At 42.4% G+C, this 16,806-nt stretch overlaps 1 protein-coding gene and 1 long non-coding RNA gene across 4 annotated transcripts; one reads left to right on the top strand and one right to left on the bottom strand.

Annotated features, from left to right (window-relative positions):
• Positions 1 to 212: 212 nt before the first annotated feature.
• On the bottom strand, positions 213 to 6,210 carry LOC109783767 (uncharacterized). The gene is made up of 9 exons (XR_006663667.2): positions 5,833 to 6,210; positions 5,551 to 5,658; positions 5,002 to 5,127; positions 3,105 to 3,313; positions 2,935 to 3,007; positions 2,524 to 2,867; positions 2,141 to 2,217; positions 1,929 to 2,043; positions 213 to 744 (listed from the first exon to the last, which is right to left on the bottom strand). It is a non-coding gene; the product is annotated as an uncharacterized lncRNA (long non-coding RNA).
• A 1,989-nt stretch (positions 6,211 to 8,199) lies between these two features.
• LOC109783763 (uncharacterized) lies at positions 8,200 to 9,661 on the top strand. Of its 3 annotated transcripts, none has more exons than XM_040388993.3 (3): positions 8,200 to 8,404; positions 8,571 to 8,680; positions 8,790 to 9,661. In XM_040388993.3, exons 2-3 carry the CDS (start codon positions 8,600 to 8,602, stop codon positions 9,330 to 9,332), a joined length of 624 nt encoding a protein of 207 aa, XP_040244927.1. In that variant the 5' UTR covers positions 8,200 to 8,404; positions 8,571 to 8,599; the 3' UTR covers positions 9,333 to 9,661. The 3 variants fall into 3 exon arrangements, with proteins under 3 accessions (XP_040244927.1, XP_020197951.1, XP_020197950.1); XM_020342362.4 differs by having other exon boundaries at positions 8,201 to 8,404; positions 8,568 to 8,680; XM_020342361.4 differs by having other exon boundaries at positions 8,204 to 8,404; positions 8,551 to 8,680.
• Positions 9,662 to 16,806: the final 7,145 nt, after the last annotated feature.

Below are 16,806 nucleotides of genomic sequence, written 5' to 3'. Positions count from 1 at the left end.
ATCGGGGTTTTGCCGGTTGTAGCTGTCTTTCTATCTACTAGATGACCAGTTGCGCCAATGGCGTAAAGGCCAAGAGTAAGCCATGTACTGAAAGAGTGTTCATTAATATTATTCGGGCACATATTAATATGAGAAAAATTTCCACTTGCTATAAGTAACAGAACCGTTAATTAGTCAAACACAAATCCACACCCGAGAAGCACATTGCACAGGGTTGAAACTTTTAAGCCTCACATTCCCAAGCAATCTTAAGGAGGGCCAACAGAATTGAAATCACTGATGCAAAGTATCAGCAGTTAGTAATATTTATACACACAGCTTCTTTATTGTGGTCATATGATGATGAATCAGTACTTAAATCAGCAACAATGATAGCCGATCAGACAAAAAAAAATCCTGCATCCCACTGAACAACACTATTATGCAGGACTCATTTTAAAAGGCCCTCAGTTCTAATTTCTATAAGAGCTTGAAGCTTTGGAGTCAAGGCTACGAACCTTCAAATCCGACCAAACATCTTACCATGCAAACACGGTAAAATGGGAAAGAAAGACTCTAAATGTGGCGCACCAAAAGCGGCCGGAAATGTTGAACGACCTGGGCGTGAGGAGTTGTGCCGGTGACCTGGTGACGCCGAGCAGCGCGTGGATGTGGGCCAGCCTGATGACGGTGGTGGCGGCGCCCTCTTTTTTTAGTTTCCTATGATCCAAAGTAGGCGCCGGAACAAAGTAAATATTTAAACACCTATGTAAGTAGATTCAAAACAATAAGAAGTCATTTAATTGATGGAATGTAGCATTATGAAAAATATATAGCAAAGTGATTTTGTGTATGCTAGTTGCAGCATCGGCACAACACATATTCTAGCAAACAGACCTATGTTTGACACATTCTACCACAAAGTGCCTGTCCAAAGGCTTCGGCACTGTGGCTCATGTAGAAAACTGAAAAATGGCTCAACTGTAGTAGCATGCATATCTAACATATTTTGTCCTTTCATAAAGCAACCAAAGTTCAGAACATACAATCTTAAACCGGTGAGTGACTTGGTTTACATCATCTCCTAGTTGACCTGAGCTACAAATTTATTTACTGAAACAACATAATGAAATATGATATATATCGTTCCTTAGAATGAGAAGCTACAAAATAGAAGAGGCATATGTTTATATGGAAGTATTCATATATCCTAGGCCGGGTTTTTACAGAGCAATCACGGGCATGCCGTTATACATCTATACAAAATGATCTGCGCAAGAAGGCTGCTTTAAAAGTAGTAAGGATTAAAGAAAAAATGCATCACAACAATTCATTACTAAACAACGGAATGAAATACGATAGCTATCAATCCTGGTAACAGGAAGCTACGAAATATAAGAGGACTACATTTATATTATTATTTTGCGGGTAGAGGATTACATTTATATGTAAACATTCAAATATCCTAGGCCTGTATTTTGACCATGTAATCACAGATATGTCGTTATACCCCCACCTTTTCCTTTTACTCCGCATACAAGTTTGGTCAAACTGAAAATGGAAATGCATTATGTTTGAACACTGAAAACCCTCCTTGCAAAAGAATCAATTATAGCACCAGTTCTCATTCAATCTGATCTCTGACTGTGAGTTATTCTTGTTCTCTATAATTTAGCTTGGGGTTTCCACTTGTGTAGAACTGTAACAAATAAAGCAGGGCATCTAGCATCGGTGCTGGGCACTATTGGCATGCTTTGCACACGTATAACAGGCATGGGCAAAGGTGAGAGGGTCATGGTGTACTGCACGGCCTGGATGTGCACTGTGTGTATGCGTGAGGCTGTAAAGGAGAACAACAATGTGTAGCTTCTCCTCGCTTCAGTCATAAACAGAAAAATACAAAAACAAACTCAACACAAAGCTAGTGCTGGGGGAAAACCATTGAGTACCTTGTGTACATCCTTTCTCTGGTTGATTCTTGCTATCGATTCCTCTACGACGAGCCAAGATCTGAGTCTCATGTGTGTCCATAGGGGGAAAACAGAGGCGAGCGAGACTCCAGGCCTGTCAATCTCCTTCATTATCAGCTAAGTTGAATGGTTGTTGCCAGTAAGTGAAATGGGAATTGTACATCAAGATTCACGTAGCAGAAACGAATTACCAGAGGAAGGTGGGTAGTCTGCAAATGGTACAAAGGATCTCTTTTGAGCTGATCTGCTCCAAACGACTGGTTTCAAACTGAACAAGGAAATAAGCAAATGGACAAGTCGTTAGAAACAACCTTGCGCAAAATAATTTGAAACATCATTATGCAGTTTACTGTCATTAGAAACAACCTTGCATAATAGTATAATTTAGTTCCAAAGTATGTCCAGAGGTACAGGGGTACCGATCTAGTACATTTTAGTTTCAGAGTATGTCCAGAATCATACTAAATCTACAAAACCAGTATCCTTATCTGAAAGCACCCACACAGTTCATTTGATAGATGCAGTCAGCGGTAAAAGAAAAAAGGATGTTAGCAAATTAGAGCTGCACACACACCTCCAATAGTGTTTTGGCCTGTGTAGGAAACATGAACCCCCAAACACCTCGAGCTCCTTGCCCAGTGGGGGTGGAGGCAATGGTGGCGCTTCTCATGACGCAGAGGAGGCAACGACGCGGTCGAGCGGTGCCGGCGCTGCCCCGGACGATATCAAGATCGGGCGAGACGAGGCGGCGACCAGGCGAGCAAGCACCATCAGAGCGCCGTGGTTGGGGAGCAGCAGCAGTGTGCAGCGCGGGAGTACTACGGCAACGCGAAGGCACGGGAGAGAGGGAGAGAACGGTGGGGGCAGGAGGCCGTGGCTGCCTCGTTTCCTCTCTGAGTCGAGATCGAAAGAGAGTACCTGAGAGGAAAAGAATGTTAATGGCGAAGGATATGTATCATGCGCAGTAAATTGTAAAAAGAAATACCCTGAAGTGAGAATTTTTGGTCGCAGTTTGCAACTTCCTCATAAGCTTAGGCATCTTCATGCTTACTATCACCCTGTCAAGCACAGTAATAAGCAACGTAAACATATCCTCACTGAAATTGCATCGTTGATCAAGATGACAAAACTGATGACTTAGATAACAAAACCAACCTTCAAATGGCAATTAGCAATCTTGATGTACACAGATGAAGCTCTGTTCCTTGCAAACCAAGTTGGTAGCAACACAACAGAATAAGGGGATGAGTGCTTAGACATTAAGCCATTAAACAAACTCGGAATTGCAGATCACCCTGTCAAGCACGGCATTACACCAACCAGCAGGTAGTGGTGCCACCTCCACACAAAGTTACTAATTCATCCTAAAGGAAAAATCACATCATGAGATGGAAAGGATGGAATTAAATCACTAACTCACGCACTCTGCACACGGTAACGGCCAACACCGGTGTTGCTTCTCACGTAATGGCCAAAGGCGGAGGCCGGCTCCTTGACCCTGCTCCGGCTTTCAACAATTTGACTAATAGTCTAACAGAAAGCATATTATTAACATCCATAATTTGGATTGGGTAATTTAGAACAAGTGATTCAACTTCTATAATCTGACCCTGCTAACACATAATTTATTGGATAATTTGGACTGTTGTGCAAAATTTAAGAGCGGAACTAATTGTTCAATTTCTAATTTTTTACTTGGCATATCTTCTGAGTAAGGTGAGCTCATTCTCTAAAGCAAATACAACAGTTTTCGGGAAAATGCTTAGAAACAGTAGCGGCAAGTTGAAGATCAAGTTAGACAGAGTAAGGTCTAAATGGCATCTCCCTTTTTCTAAAAGCATATTATTAACATTATACTAAAGGTTGATTAAAATGTGTCTATTGGATTGAGAAAATATGTAGCTACAGAAATTTTGCAAAATCAACACAAAACAAGAATCTCATTTAATGAAAACAAATCTTTCATTACCTATGATCAGAATTAGGTATTGCGAAAATAAATCACTCTACTCGCTAGAGATCAGATAAGGAAAAGAAAACTAATGAGTGACAACTTCTAAGATATTGATCAGTTAAGGAAAAAATTGTTGATGACATTATTAACCTATCACTTTGTAGAAAAGCATGAGAAACTAACAGAAACGACCACATATACTTGCAAGTGCACCACTAAGAAAAGCAATCAGGCATGTTTTCTGGGACTCTGTCCCTGCTATTTAAAAGAACTGCACTAACAGAACAAGGCTAAGGAGGAGCAAAATAAGGACAATATCGGAAGTCATGCAAGTGGGTAGACATATGTACTGCCATAACTTGAAAATCACGAGCTTCAGCAAGAAACACATGCAAAGACGAAAAAGAGTTTCAACAAGAAACACATATAAAGACGAAACAAGTTTTTTTCAGCTAGCAGAAGATTACCAGTTCGTCTTACCCAGGCACATTGCCATAACTTGAATGTAGCTTGTACATATTATACGTATTCACTGTTTTATTGAGATAGTATATCAACACTATAATGCTGAAAATGCAAGCAGATCAACAAAACTGCACTACAATCACTTATACACGCCACTAAATTTTATATGAGCACCTAGAACTATTTGATGGTGATAAAACAGGAAGCACGTTGGCAACACAATTGTAAAATAAACTATATTCAAGGAAATCTGCACTTGCCCTGTTTGATAGCAAAGCATTTTCTGAGAATACCACAGTTTTTTAGACTACCATGCTGAAAAACAGCCCACGTGCGTATTCATGTGCCTCTCGACACACATCTCCTGCCATGTATTGTGTGAACAAATAAATAATCTATATACTGGAAAAATTAATATAATGAACTTGAAGAAAACAACTATATCATTCTGACCAACTTTGTTCAAACACGACCAGACTCCAGACCACATTTTTTATGTCATTAGTTCTAAAAGGAGCGATAGAAGAGTGCTGGAGGTACAAATAAGAATCATTTCATATTACAAATAGAAAATGTGAGAAGGACTGCTGGAGGTACAAATAAGAATCATTTCATATTACAAATAGAACATACCTTTGCATCAGTAGTTGTCGATTAACAATACATCCAGACATCCAATAGATCCAAAGTGCACACATAATTACAGTATAATTGTAGACCACAGGGTATCCGTTGCCAAGTTATTTATTGTTCCATGGCCTGTAAAAATGAAGAGTAGTGTAGTGTCACACTATTGGTACAGGAAAATTGCTGCAACTACGAAAAGAAAAACTGATTTTTTTGTTTATGCACAGTATAGTGCCTGGCCATCAATATTATTGCAGTAAATGTCATAAATCATATAAACACATATATCAGGAAGTTATTCTAATACTCTAGTAACATAATATAATAACTAATATATTAACAACACTATTGCTTGAAGGGTTCAATCAGAAGCTTCTACTTATTTTAGTCTGCCAAGCAATCTGTGTGTGCTGCAATCTTCAAGCAAAATTTACTTTTTGCATAGATCACAATAACAAAGCCAACAAGCGGTAGATTCATGAATTTGTTGCTGCTACCCAGATAGAAAATTGAAGGCAACCTACCTCATCTTCCCAAGTTGATTGTGAGACTTACTTTATTCCAGAACGTGATGTCCATGTGCCACCAAAATGACTCCCACGGATGCCATTGACACCACTACTTGCTAGTTATTCCAGAGTTGATAGTGAGAACATTCTACATCTGCAGCCATAAAAAATAATCAATTGAATGAAGTCCGTATAACGGGGAAACATAACTTGAAGGCAGCAATCCTTGATATCCATCAGTTCTGACACAACAATAGCAAATAGGAGAAGTTAAGAAAGAGTGGTCGGGGAAGAGAGAGAGAGGGCACAAAGGGGAGAGGGGGAGTACATGCGTGTCAAGGGTAGCCTGGCCTCGCCGGCGTGCGTCCCTCCCACTCCAGATCAGGAACCTGGGAGAAGGTGAGGAGAGGTGGCGACGAGGTCGGACTGCTGCTCCCCTTCTCTTGTCGAGGTCGGACTGAGGACGCGCTGCGGCTGCTGCTCCTCTCCTCTTGCTGACGCGGTCGGTCCGTGGTGGACGCGTGCGAGGAGGAGGAGGCCCCGCCGCCGCCGGGCTTGTCCACCGCCATGGATTTCTCTCCGATGCGGCAGGGGTTTGGGGCGGCGATGCGGCGACAGCAGGAGCGGAGGCGGCGGCGGCGGCGACAGCAGGAGTAGGTGGGGAAGAGAAGAGGCAGGAGGGGAGGAGAGTGCGGGAGCGGGCGACGGCTAGGGTTTGTCAACTGAGCGACTGAGTTTTATACATCAAGACGTGAAATTACTAAAATGCCCCCAGCGGGGCACCGAATTAACAGGCGGTGGCATAGCGATTTAAAGGCGACGTGGAGGCAACGGTTGTGACTACGAGTCTAGGAGGGTTTATATGTACAATATGTTCCTCGTGCATGGTTTGAAATATATATTTAAGTGAGTTAAACTTCAAGTTAATCTTCATAAATTGTTGAATTTGTGCATCTTAATTTTCATGTTAGCCCCTCTTTGCTGTATGTGTAAGCTCAGTCACTGACTTTCCAACCATTGCCCTCAAGTACCTTATAGGGGGTACGTAGTCAGGATTCTTGGGTCCTATTATTTCCAAATTTTGAAAAATTGCATTATCAAGATTGATTAATTTTTGAAAAATTCCACATGTTCTCATTTGTGAGCTGCGCAAGAATTGTTTTGTGTCTATAATAGTAGTGAACAATGCATCTGCTACAGACATTTTTTTTTCTTTTTGTAGCCCTCAAATAAACATATTTTTGTATGAAAATTACATGCACTTAGTAAGAATGCAAATATAAATGTGCAAACTATTTCATAATCTTCTAAAACTTTTAATTGCTGTTTTCAATTATTTTGTAAACCGGGACCCAAGGGAGCAGGGCCCGTTTTGCAGTTTCCGAAGATAGCCCTCAGTAAAATCGAAATGCTTTGGAGTATCTATTTATCCATGTTTAAAAGCCTTTGCACTAGGGAGAAGACCGAAAGAAAGCCGAGAAAGTTAGAGTGCCTCCCTCTGGCCCACCACGCCGTACGGCTGCGCCTCTCTGCACCGGCAAAGCGTGCTCAATTGTCTTGTCCCTTGGACTATGCGTCCCCTTTGCTTAGGCTTTTTAATCAGTAATATATACTCCTATTAGTAATACTAATCACTGTTGTAATGCTAAGCAACTGCCTTAATGTTGCAATTTCTTTCTTGGTTTTGGCTCCCAAGTAATGTGGCTGATGAAGCAACCCCCATTATTAACTGAAATATATCATGCAAAGCCAAACTTAATAGTAGTACCAGTGCAGACATGCATGCATGCTTTGATGCTTCCTCTGCAAGGGATGTGTCTGCATCAGCCTTTATCTTCTCCTTCAGTCTCAGTTTCTGCCTGCCTGCCTGCTTGGTTTTCATGCAATGCCAACACACAAACTGTTGCTACCATCCCTGAAAATAGTCTTTTGATTTGTCAGGACAGGAGGCGCCATGCCATGCAACAGTTGGGCAAGAACCTGCCTGCATGCCCCTATATCGTGTACTAGATCTCCATGCAACCGATATACAGCAAATATATGCAGAGATACTACCAAATGTACAATGCCTGTGGGGTGCCAATAGTTAATGCAGGCAGTAGAGCACACATGTACATGCAATGTTCATCATCAGGCCAAGTGGATATTATGAATCATACCATGTACCTTTGCTTGTTTTCAGTGACAATCTGACAGCTCCATCTTACTAGGTTGTTGCTTGCTTGCTTGCTTGTTTGCACATACATACACAAAGTTCCAAAGATATACTAGTAGTACTAAATGGAGCTGGAGGCTGAAGCAATGCATGGTACATGCATATCCATATCCTGCATTTGGGCGTGCCAATGATCAAGGCAACACCATGCATGTCACATGGAAACATTGAAGTAGTATAGTTTTGCATCACACACAAAGTGTACAGGCTCACTGTTTGAAATGCACTCCTCCTCCTGAGCTAGTATGAGCAATATTAATTAGTAGTAGTAATATTAGCAGTAGTTTCTGCAGGTGGGGCCAACCCAGGATTAAACAAGACTCTTGCAGGGGCTGTCTGCTCTTGGAGGGGCAGTGCCTGGCCGTCCTTCATGCAAGTGCGTGCCACTGGGTCTCTTGTTGCTTGGCATGCCAAAAAGGTGGACTGCCAAAAGCAAAAATATGTGTCTACCTAGTGTCCAGTGACAGGCATTCGCCATTGGAGGCAGCCAAGCAGCTGCGTCTGCGTTTATAAATGAGCACCTCCCCTGCAACTGCAACTTCCATTCCCAGTTTCAGCATCAACACCTGATCTTTAGTCTTTCCTCCGTTCTATCTTGCCTGTCCCTTGCAAGTTTGAGTGCAGAGGGAGCTGAAGAGAGCTAGATAGACAAGGGAGAGGACAAGTTCTTGGCTTATAGTTACAGGTCAGTTACTTCTCTGTGGTTTGCATGATCAATACTTGTCAAACATGCTGTTTGCATCTCTGGCAGAGTCAGAGGTTGCTGTCAAGCATGACCAGAGTTGCTTCCTTCAGATGGATGCTTACAAGTTTTTGAAATTTTAAATATAGGTTCTTCCACATTTCAGCAGGCTTAGAGCAAGTTTGAGGTTGAGGAGAGATGGGCAAGCTTGTGAGGCAATGTGACATGGAGGTCATGAAGATGGCCATGCTCAAGCACGAGGAGACCTTCAGGCAACAGGTACGTAGCAATTAATCTTCCTCCGTTCTTCTTCACCATATATAGCAAACTGTTGCGTGCTATGAAGTATGAACTGCTAATCATTTGCGTTGATAACCACCTTGCGCAGGTCCACGAGCTGCACCGCCTGTACCGCATCCAGACACAGCTCATGGGGGCCGACCTGAGCACCCGCCGGCAGCCGCGGCGGCGCGGCAACAAGCAGCCACGCCGGGCGCTCAACCTGCAGCTCCCCGCCGACGAGTACATCGTTGGCGCCGCCGACGAGGACGACGACGGCTGCGGCACGGGAGCAGAGCTGGAGCTGACGCTCGCCGTGGGAGGGAGGAGGACCGGCTCCGGCACTTCCCGCAAGAACAACGTTAGCAAGAGAGGACAGGCCAAACACGACGGCGCCGCCGGCTTCTCCTCACCCTTCGCTTCCGACTGCTCCGGCGGCACGAGCCTCTCGTCGTCGCCGCCGTCGTCGGCCGAGTACTCGGAGAGCGCCTTCGGGGTGGCGCTCCACGGCGGTTACCCGGGGGTGGCCGCGCCGCCGCCGCCATGCCAGAGAGCCATGACGTTCGACCTCGGCGTGGCGGAGGCGATGAAGCAGCACCAGTCGCCCTGGCAGCTGGTGCAGTGCCAGTACCTCAGCCTCAGGATGACATGAATGAATCAACTCCTTCGAAGCTCGTTGATCATATATATCATCATCATCCAAGCCATAGCCATGGCATGATCGCATCGTACTAGCTAGTAGCTTGTGTTGCATTGTAGAAGCAGTAGCAATGGAGTATTTCTTATCTTTTTTTCTTTCCTTTTTTGCTGTTGCTTAGATGCGTGCCATTGATGGAGCTCGGGGAGGATCGGGTTCTAAGTTACGATCCTGCTCCCAAGCTGCTAATTGCTTAATCATGACAAATGAGTGCATGCTGATTGATTAGTCATCGATGTTCAGAGTTGAGATGTGAATTGATGAATAATATGCCATGTTCATGATTTGTACTCCATTTCTTGATGCGTGCATGCATGCATGCAAAGGTTCACAGGAAAAAGGTCAATTGCAGTAAAAAAAAAGGTGATAATCAGAGGAACAGAAGTGCAGGGAAACTAGTGTAGAAAGCATGAAAAGTGAATAGTGGCACACAGAGAGAAGGAGGCTACGTTTACAGTGCAAAAGGTTGCCGTTGTTGATGGACAATGGATGTGGTCATGAAGAGATGCAAATTAACATGGAATTCAGATGTTTTGATCAGAATTACAAAATGGTGGAGATGAAGTCATGGAGGAGTAGGTCCTCACTTTCTGTCTCTCTCTCATGACTGATATCCTGATGGAACTTTGAAGGCAGAAACAAAGGAAATGTGCATTGACGCATGCATGCCAAAAAGTTACAGGGAGGAATAGATCAAGTTCCAGCACAAAATTTCGAAAGAAGTTACAGATTTTGTGCAATTAGTGGTTGCTTTGGTACAGTACCAGCTATTCAAAGCCCAAGAGATTATGTTTAGTAAAATCAAATTTTCCTCCAAAATGACGAAAAGAAGAGAGAAAAAAATGCATCCATGCTTGCATATATAGGGAGCATTCCTAATTAAATAGAGAAGTATGTGAGAGCTAGGCACCAGCCCAAAGCTGAAGAAATCTCAAGTAAAACCATTTTTTTTCTGAGAGAGGAAATCTCAAGTAAACCTTGCCGCGACAGGAACCAAATGAAAATTAATTGTTCTCTTCGACTATCTGCATGTGCTTCATGCGTGTAGTACTATCTTCGATCAAACAACACAAGGACTTTTTTTTGTGCAAAAAATATTAAGGAGACTGGCTTCAGTGGCTTGTACTCAAGTCAAGCCTGACAAACCAACAACAAAGGAACATTTGATCGAACGTACGGTACGTGAAATCCCCGGCAGCACTTCCGGTTGCATCCGAATAAGAAACCATGACAGCAACGGCTAGCAACTGGGGATGCCATGATCTCCGAGAAGATGAGCACGGAAACGGAAATATCAACGTCGTGCTCTACGGCAACGACGCACACAAGAAGGAAAAGAAGAAAATAGGTGGAGCAATGGAGAAAAAAGGTTCCGTCCTTGGGGCTTTTGGAACCCATGCACTCCTTCTGTAAAAAATATAAGAGCGTTTAGATCGTGTAATCTAAACGCTCTTATATTTGTTTATGAAGGGAGTAGTCATCATGTAGATACACCTTTTACCTAGAATTTTAGACCATTTGGTTTGCATCAAGATCTGTGCTATCCTTATGTTGAAACTTCTCTTTTTCGTTTCTTTCAAATAAGATAACATATCACCTTGCAGGTCAACTATGCACAAGTGTCACTCTTTGTATAAAATGTTTCTGAATTTTTTTGACGAAACATAACATTATCCAAAAAAAATTCAAATGAGTTGTACCATTTTAAAAAATTATCACGCCAAAAATTTGGAAAACATTTCTGCACATGCTAGTACTTGACTGATGGTGACTTGCAAAGTTTCGAGTTCAAATGTTCTTCATTTGGGAGAAACAAAAAAGAGAAGTTTACCTGCATGAATTTTGATGCAAAAAGATATGAAGACTCTGGTAGAATTCATGCCTACCCCCGCTCCCGTGCGCCGCTGCCTCCTTCCTGCCCCCTCCCCCCGCCACCACTCTCCTCTTCGCCGCCGCCGGCGACAATGCCAGGGCAAAGCCCGAGCGGCTCGACGGCGGCAGCCTTCTCCTCGCGCACGAGCGGCTCAAGATCTATGCGGCGGATCCGATCTCGGTCTCCTCGGCGGTGATAGCAGACAACGACGGCTAGGGTGTGGCGCCGGGGCTGTAACCGCAGCGGCAGGTGGCAACGGTGGCCATGCTGCAGCCGCTCAACCTCCGGCTCGGCTTCAGATCACGGTGGTGCTCCTGGTCTTGTTCTGCGTCACACGCGGGCGCCCGGGGCGGCAACCCTGGGCTTGGCGGTGGTGGTCTCCTCCGTCGGAGGTGGTCGGCTTGAGGTTGGGTGGTGGGATCTCAAGATCTGTCATCTAGTCCAAGCTGCAAGTTGGGGAGACAGTTGTTGGTGAAAACCGAGCCGATGGCCGGTGATGGTGGTGGTCTGCGCCGCTAACTTGATGAAGGCATCGTCATGTAACTACTGTCGACCCACTCGTGCTGCTCCGGGGGAAACCTAGGATCTGGTCTTCCGGATCGGACGATGGCAGCACTGCGATGTCATTTCTCTCTTGGGAGCATGGTTTGTGGAGTAGCGCTGGAAGACAGAGGCAGGAAGTGGAGCGGCTTCATCTTGCACGGAGTTTCGGTGGACATGTCAAGTCATTCCTGGCCGACAGGTGCTACACCGTGTCATGCCTGTTCGGCAGGTGCTACGCACGACAGATCTTCTAGAGACTTCAAGTTGTGTCGGTGGGTGGTACGTGGCGGCATGGTGTTGCGGTGTATGGGCGACGACCGCGACGTGCTCAGCAGTTTGTGCGCAGGGAGGTGGTGCCGTTGGACGCCATGGTGGCGTCGACGGATATCTGGACTGGCAAGGATGATGTGTATCTCTTTACTGAAGATGGTTCAGCGGTTCGATGATGATGTCAGCTTCTAAAATGTATGCATGTGGTGCACGCTTTAGGTTGGTTGCACCGGCTACAGGTTCCGATACGTTATGTGGATGGATCAGCGATGACACCAGTTTTAGATATGGGGAGTGAGAGCACTCAACATTATCGAGTTTGTAGGTGTGAGTGGTGGCTTCGAGTGGTTTGATGTATGTTCTTGTCAGACCTTTGTTGAATAATTAATAGGGTTTAAACCTCCTTTTCCAAAAAAAGTTAAGGCTCTAGTAGTACAATCACAACTTCCCCCTTTTGAAAGTGGAAATCATGGTCTCTTGGATGTATATACTTCCTTATAGCAACTCCACCTGGTCTTCATATCTGCAATCATCATAATGCATACGGAGCACGCTTCATAAAATATTGGAGACTAGTGAGGCGATTGTAACATCCCAGAGCAACCCTATTATAATTAATTTGCATACGTTAATTATATTAATATAATTTTTGCATCATCATGTCATCATACAATTGCATTGTACAACTCAAATGCTACACTAGAAAATTCTTAAAATAGTTTTCAGAAGTCAAATGCTATTTAATTAAATTGCCCTCCTCTTATTTTTATTTAAAGCACCCCAATTCCTTTCAATATGTTGGTGCTTCCCTTGATCCCAAACCATGTACACATTCTTTTCATAGTATTTGGGAGTCACCCAAATTATTTCATGATTTTACCAGAGGCCTAGATATCTCTCGTAGTTCAACCCCATTCATTTAAGTGAATGGAGATATTTCCAAGTTCACTAGTTAAGCAAACTCTAATTTGGATAAATTATTTTGTGTGGCCTCATTATGGTATAGATGGGCCACATAAATTTTCAAGTCATTCTAAGTTCGTTTCACTACTACAGAACAGAATAGCACTAACCGACCAAATTACATCTTCACGGACTAGTTTCTGGACCGTCAGTGCCTCGGGGTTAGTGATGATCGGCCGCCTGGCCTGTCAGTAATGACTTACGAGCACAGACTGCTTGCCGGCCAGTGATAACATATCCAGTAATATTGTTTTCTGGCACTTGTTTCTGTTGTTGCCAACCAGGGAAGTGAAATTGATAAAAAAAACATAACACAAAATATACAGGCACACCTCATGCATCATATATTTGCACAAGCACTTTACTTTTCATTACACAAAATCATATATTTAGCCAACATGTACATTTCTTGAACACACTTTGTAGCCAACATATTGAATATAGATATTTTTTTTCTGACACTGACATATTGAACATAGTTGTAATACCAACAAATATAACTTTATTGTGATGTGGTCATGCTACATCTTAGTCCCGACTAATTCACACATCTCTCCTGTAGTGCAGGCGCATGGTGTAGGACATGAGATTTAAGGTCTTTTTGTGCAGTGCCACTAAAATATAGTCTATCGAAAACAAATTAACAAAAAAGTTATGATTTATAATAGCAACACATGAGTACAATAGAACTAAATAAAGATTACTTGGAATAATTATACTTGCCTCCAGATAGGAAGTTGATAGGCCGAAGTAAGAAGATACAAGTCCTGAAGGCAAACTTTTATCATCTGGAGTAGCAAGCGTTTTCTCTTGACCCTTCCACTTCTCTTAAAAAAAATATTGTGCGGTGCAACTAAGACATAATGTCATCACCGCCTTGACATTTCGGTGACATTGTACAGAACAAAATTGACTTGGCTTTACTACATCAAGTGAGATATGTAATCTAAAGCCATAAAAGATGTGTCTATCTCTAGTAGCATGAGTTAAATAATTTGAGTATTTCTTCAACACCATTAGAATACTTTGACAAAATCTAAAGCATTGACATAATTCTATAAGCATTAACTATAAAAGGATGTGCATGTAAAAAGTTTCATCATCGGATTAGTGTCCCATGCAACACCAATAGAATATGTTGACTAAAATCTAAAGCGTTAACATAATTTTATAAGCATTAGCTATAAAAAGATGTGTAGGTAACAAAGTTTCATCATATGATTAGTGTCTAGTGCAACACCATTAGCATAGCTTCACTAAAATCTAAAGGATTAACAAAATCTTTAAGCAATCATTTTTTTGCGATCTTTGTTGCATGTTCATCATTGACTTGCAACTTGTTGTAGTTCATGTCCATCATATCCAATATTTTTTTTAACTTGCAAACATTTTTCAACTTGCGGACATTTTTTGAATCCATGCTCATTTATTTGAACTCATGATATTTTTTCGTATATGTGATATTTTTTTGGAATTCATGAGTATTTTCGAACTCCTGAACATATTTTCATATTCATGAGCACTTGTTTTGAATTCGTGAACAATTATTAAACTAGTGAACATTTTTCATATTCTTGAATTATTGAACAATTATAAAATATGCGATGAACATTTTTTCAACATAATGTTGACCAATTTTTAAATGATTTCACGATATGCAACGAAATTAAATTTGTGAGATTGTTTTAATTCCAAATATATTTTTAAGTTTCAAGATTTTGAAATTTTTATGAACATTCTTGAATCACAAACTTATTTGTGAGATTGAACAAGTCTATTTCACACATACAGGACGTCAATTCAATGCACTTCCATTAATCCCTCCAACAAATACATTGGGATGCGAGGCTCTTGCCTCGATCCATACCTTACCAGACTACTCACGCATGAAAAATCTGATCACGCGAAGAACACATCATAGAACACATAATGAAGGTAGATTGATCGATAATATGTCTTATAATGGATGTCGTGTGTGATACACGATTACAAGTCACTAGTACAAAAAGGGTCAAATGTCAAGCACATTAGTGCCGGCTAAGCCGGCACTAATGTGTGCATTAGTGTCGGTTCCAACGGCTAGCCAGCCGCTTTCATTAGTACCGGCTCATGGCCGACCTTTAGCACCGGTTCGTGCCACGGACCGGTACTAAAGTGAGTGGTGGCAGGATGTTGTCAGTCCGGGGCCCCTGCAGCACCTTTAGTACCGGTTCATGGCACGAACCGGTGCTAAAGGTCGTCCTACATAAACCCTTCATTCACCCGAGCTCGCTCTGTTCTTCCTCTTTCCCCTCTCCTCTTTGTTCTTCCCCTCTTCCTCTCGAGCTCATCACACATTTTCCCCAAAATTTGTCAAGATTTGAAGGCCCCCATCCATTCAAATGATCACAAAGGTTAGCAACTTTGTCCTTTCATCTCTCATCGCTAGATTAGCTCTTGTAATGCTTTGTATAGTGATTAGTTTATGAGTTTAGTAATTTGGTAGAAAATATATGTGCTAGTATTTGATTTATATGCAATTTGTGGTCAAAACTAACACTTAGTTTGCATATGTAGGTGTGGTTTACTTAGTGCCTTCTAAATCTCCGTCGTAACCACAGTTGATCGCCCGCACCGTTCCGTCGCCGGCACCACCTTGTGGTGAGCCTCTTGTTCATGAATGTTTTACATTACCAAATTGATGTTTGTGTGATTTAGATATATAGTTACTCGTATAATTATCTTACCCGTACGTTGTTTGTTATACATAGTGCCATGGTTTTGATATCCGTCCCCATCGGCCCTCGTCCTTGTTATGATTCGGATGTGGTATATTCTCTTTTAAAACTAGTTGTTGCATTTCGTGTTTATGACAAATTATGCCCATCAAGTTGACATAGATATTTTTGTCTAGGAGGTTTGTGAACCGGAAATTCCAACCGACCCTATTGTCGAGAGGTTAAATTTAGTTGAAAGAGAAAACGAGTATTTGAAAGAAAAATTGAAAAGAATTGAGGGGGATAAGATGGAATTGGAGTTGCATGTTGCCGATGTCGTCGATGATCAGAAGATCAAGATGGAGAAAATGCGCTTGAAGATTAGAAAGATTAGAAAATATGCCATTGATAGTGAGGCTTGGTATCATTATGCTGTTGGATCAATTGTTACCTTAGTTGCGATCTTGATCGCATTTGTTGTTGCATTTAAATTTTTTAGTTAGAGAGTTATTTGTTTGTTGCATTTAAGTCTTGTATGAACTTTATATATGAACTTTATGTATGAACTTTATGTATGAACTTTATGTATGAACTTGTATTAATTTGGTCTATTCGGTGTTGTGTAATGAAGATGAGCCAACAATGGATGTACGATGACCGATGCTCTCCCGAGTTCATTAATGGTGTGCAAACTTTTCTGCTTGTGGCTAAGGTAAACAAGCGGGCGGATGGTTTTATGCCTTGTCCATGTTTAGTTTGTAAGAATGATCACAATTACTCTATGTCAAGAACCATTCACGTCCACCTGTTTAAGTCCGGTTTCATGCCCCACTATAATGTTTGGACCAAGCACGGAGAAAGAGGGGTTATGATGGAAGACAATGAAGAAGAAGAGGACGACGACAGCTATCCTGGCCATGGGTTCCCTGAATACGATGATACAACAATGGGGGAAGAAGCTGAGCTGGCAATGCGGGAAGAAGCCGAAGAAGAGGCATCAGATGAGCCCGCTGATGATCTAGGTCGGGACATTGCCGATGCAAAGAGAAACTGCGCAAGTGATTTGGAGAAGAAGAAGTTGCAG

The sequence above is a fragment of the Aegilops tauschii genome, chromosome 5 (assembly GCF_002575655.3).
Source record: "Aegilops tauschii subsp. strangulata cultivar AL8/78 chromosome 5, Aet v6.0, whole genome shotgun sequence".
In the NCBI taxonomy this organism is placed as follows: Eukaryota; Viridiplantae; Streptophyta; class Magnoliopsida; order Poales; family Poaceae; genus Aegilops; species Aegilops tauschii.
This window is presented reverse-complemented; position numbering and strand designations above follow the sequence as displayed.

Bases quoted from the DNA above. Each gene is read 5' to 3' on its own strand.
- LOC109783763 (XM_040388993.3), top strand. From the start codon at position 8,600: ATGGGCAAGCTTGTGAGGCAATGTGACATGGAGGTCATGAAGATGGCC. The intron at 8,681-8,789 runs GTACGTAGCAAT...CACCTTGCGCAG, and splicing joins AGGAGACCTTCAGGCAACAG to GTCCACGAGCTGCACCGCCT.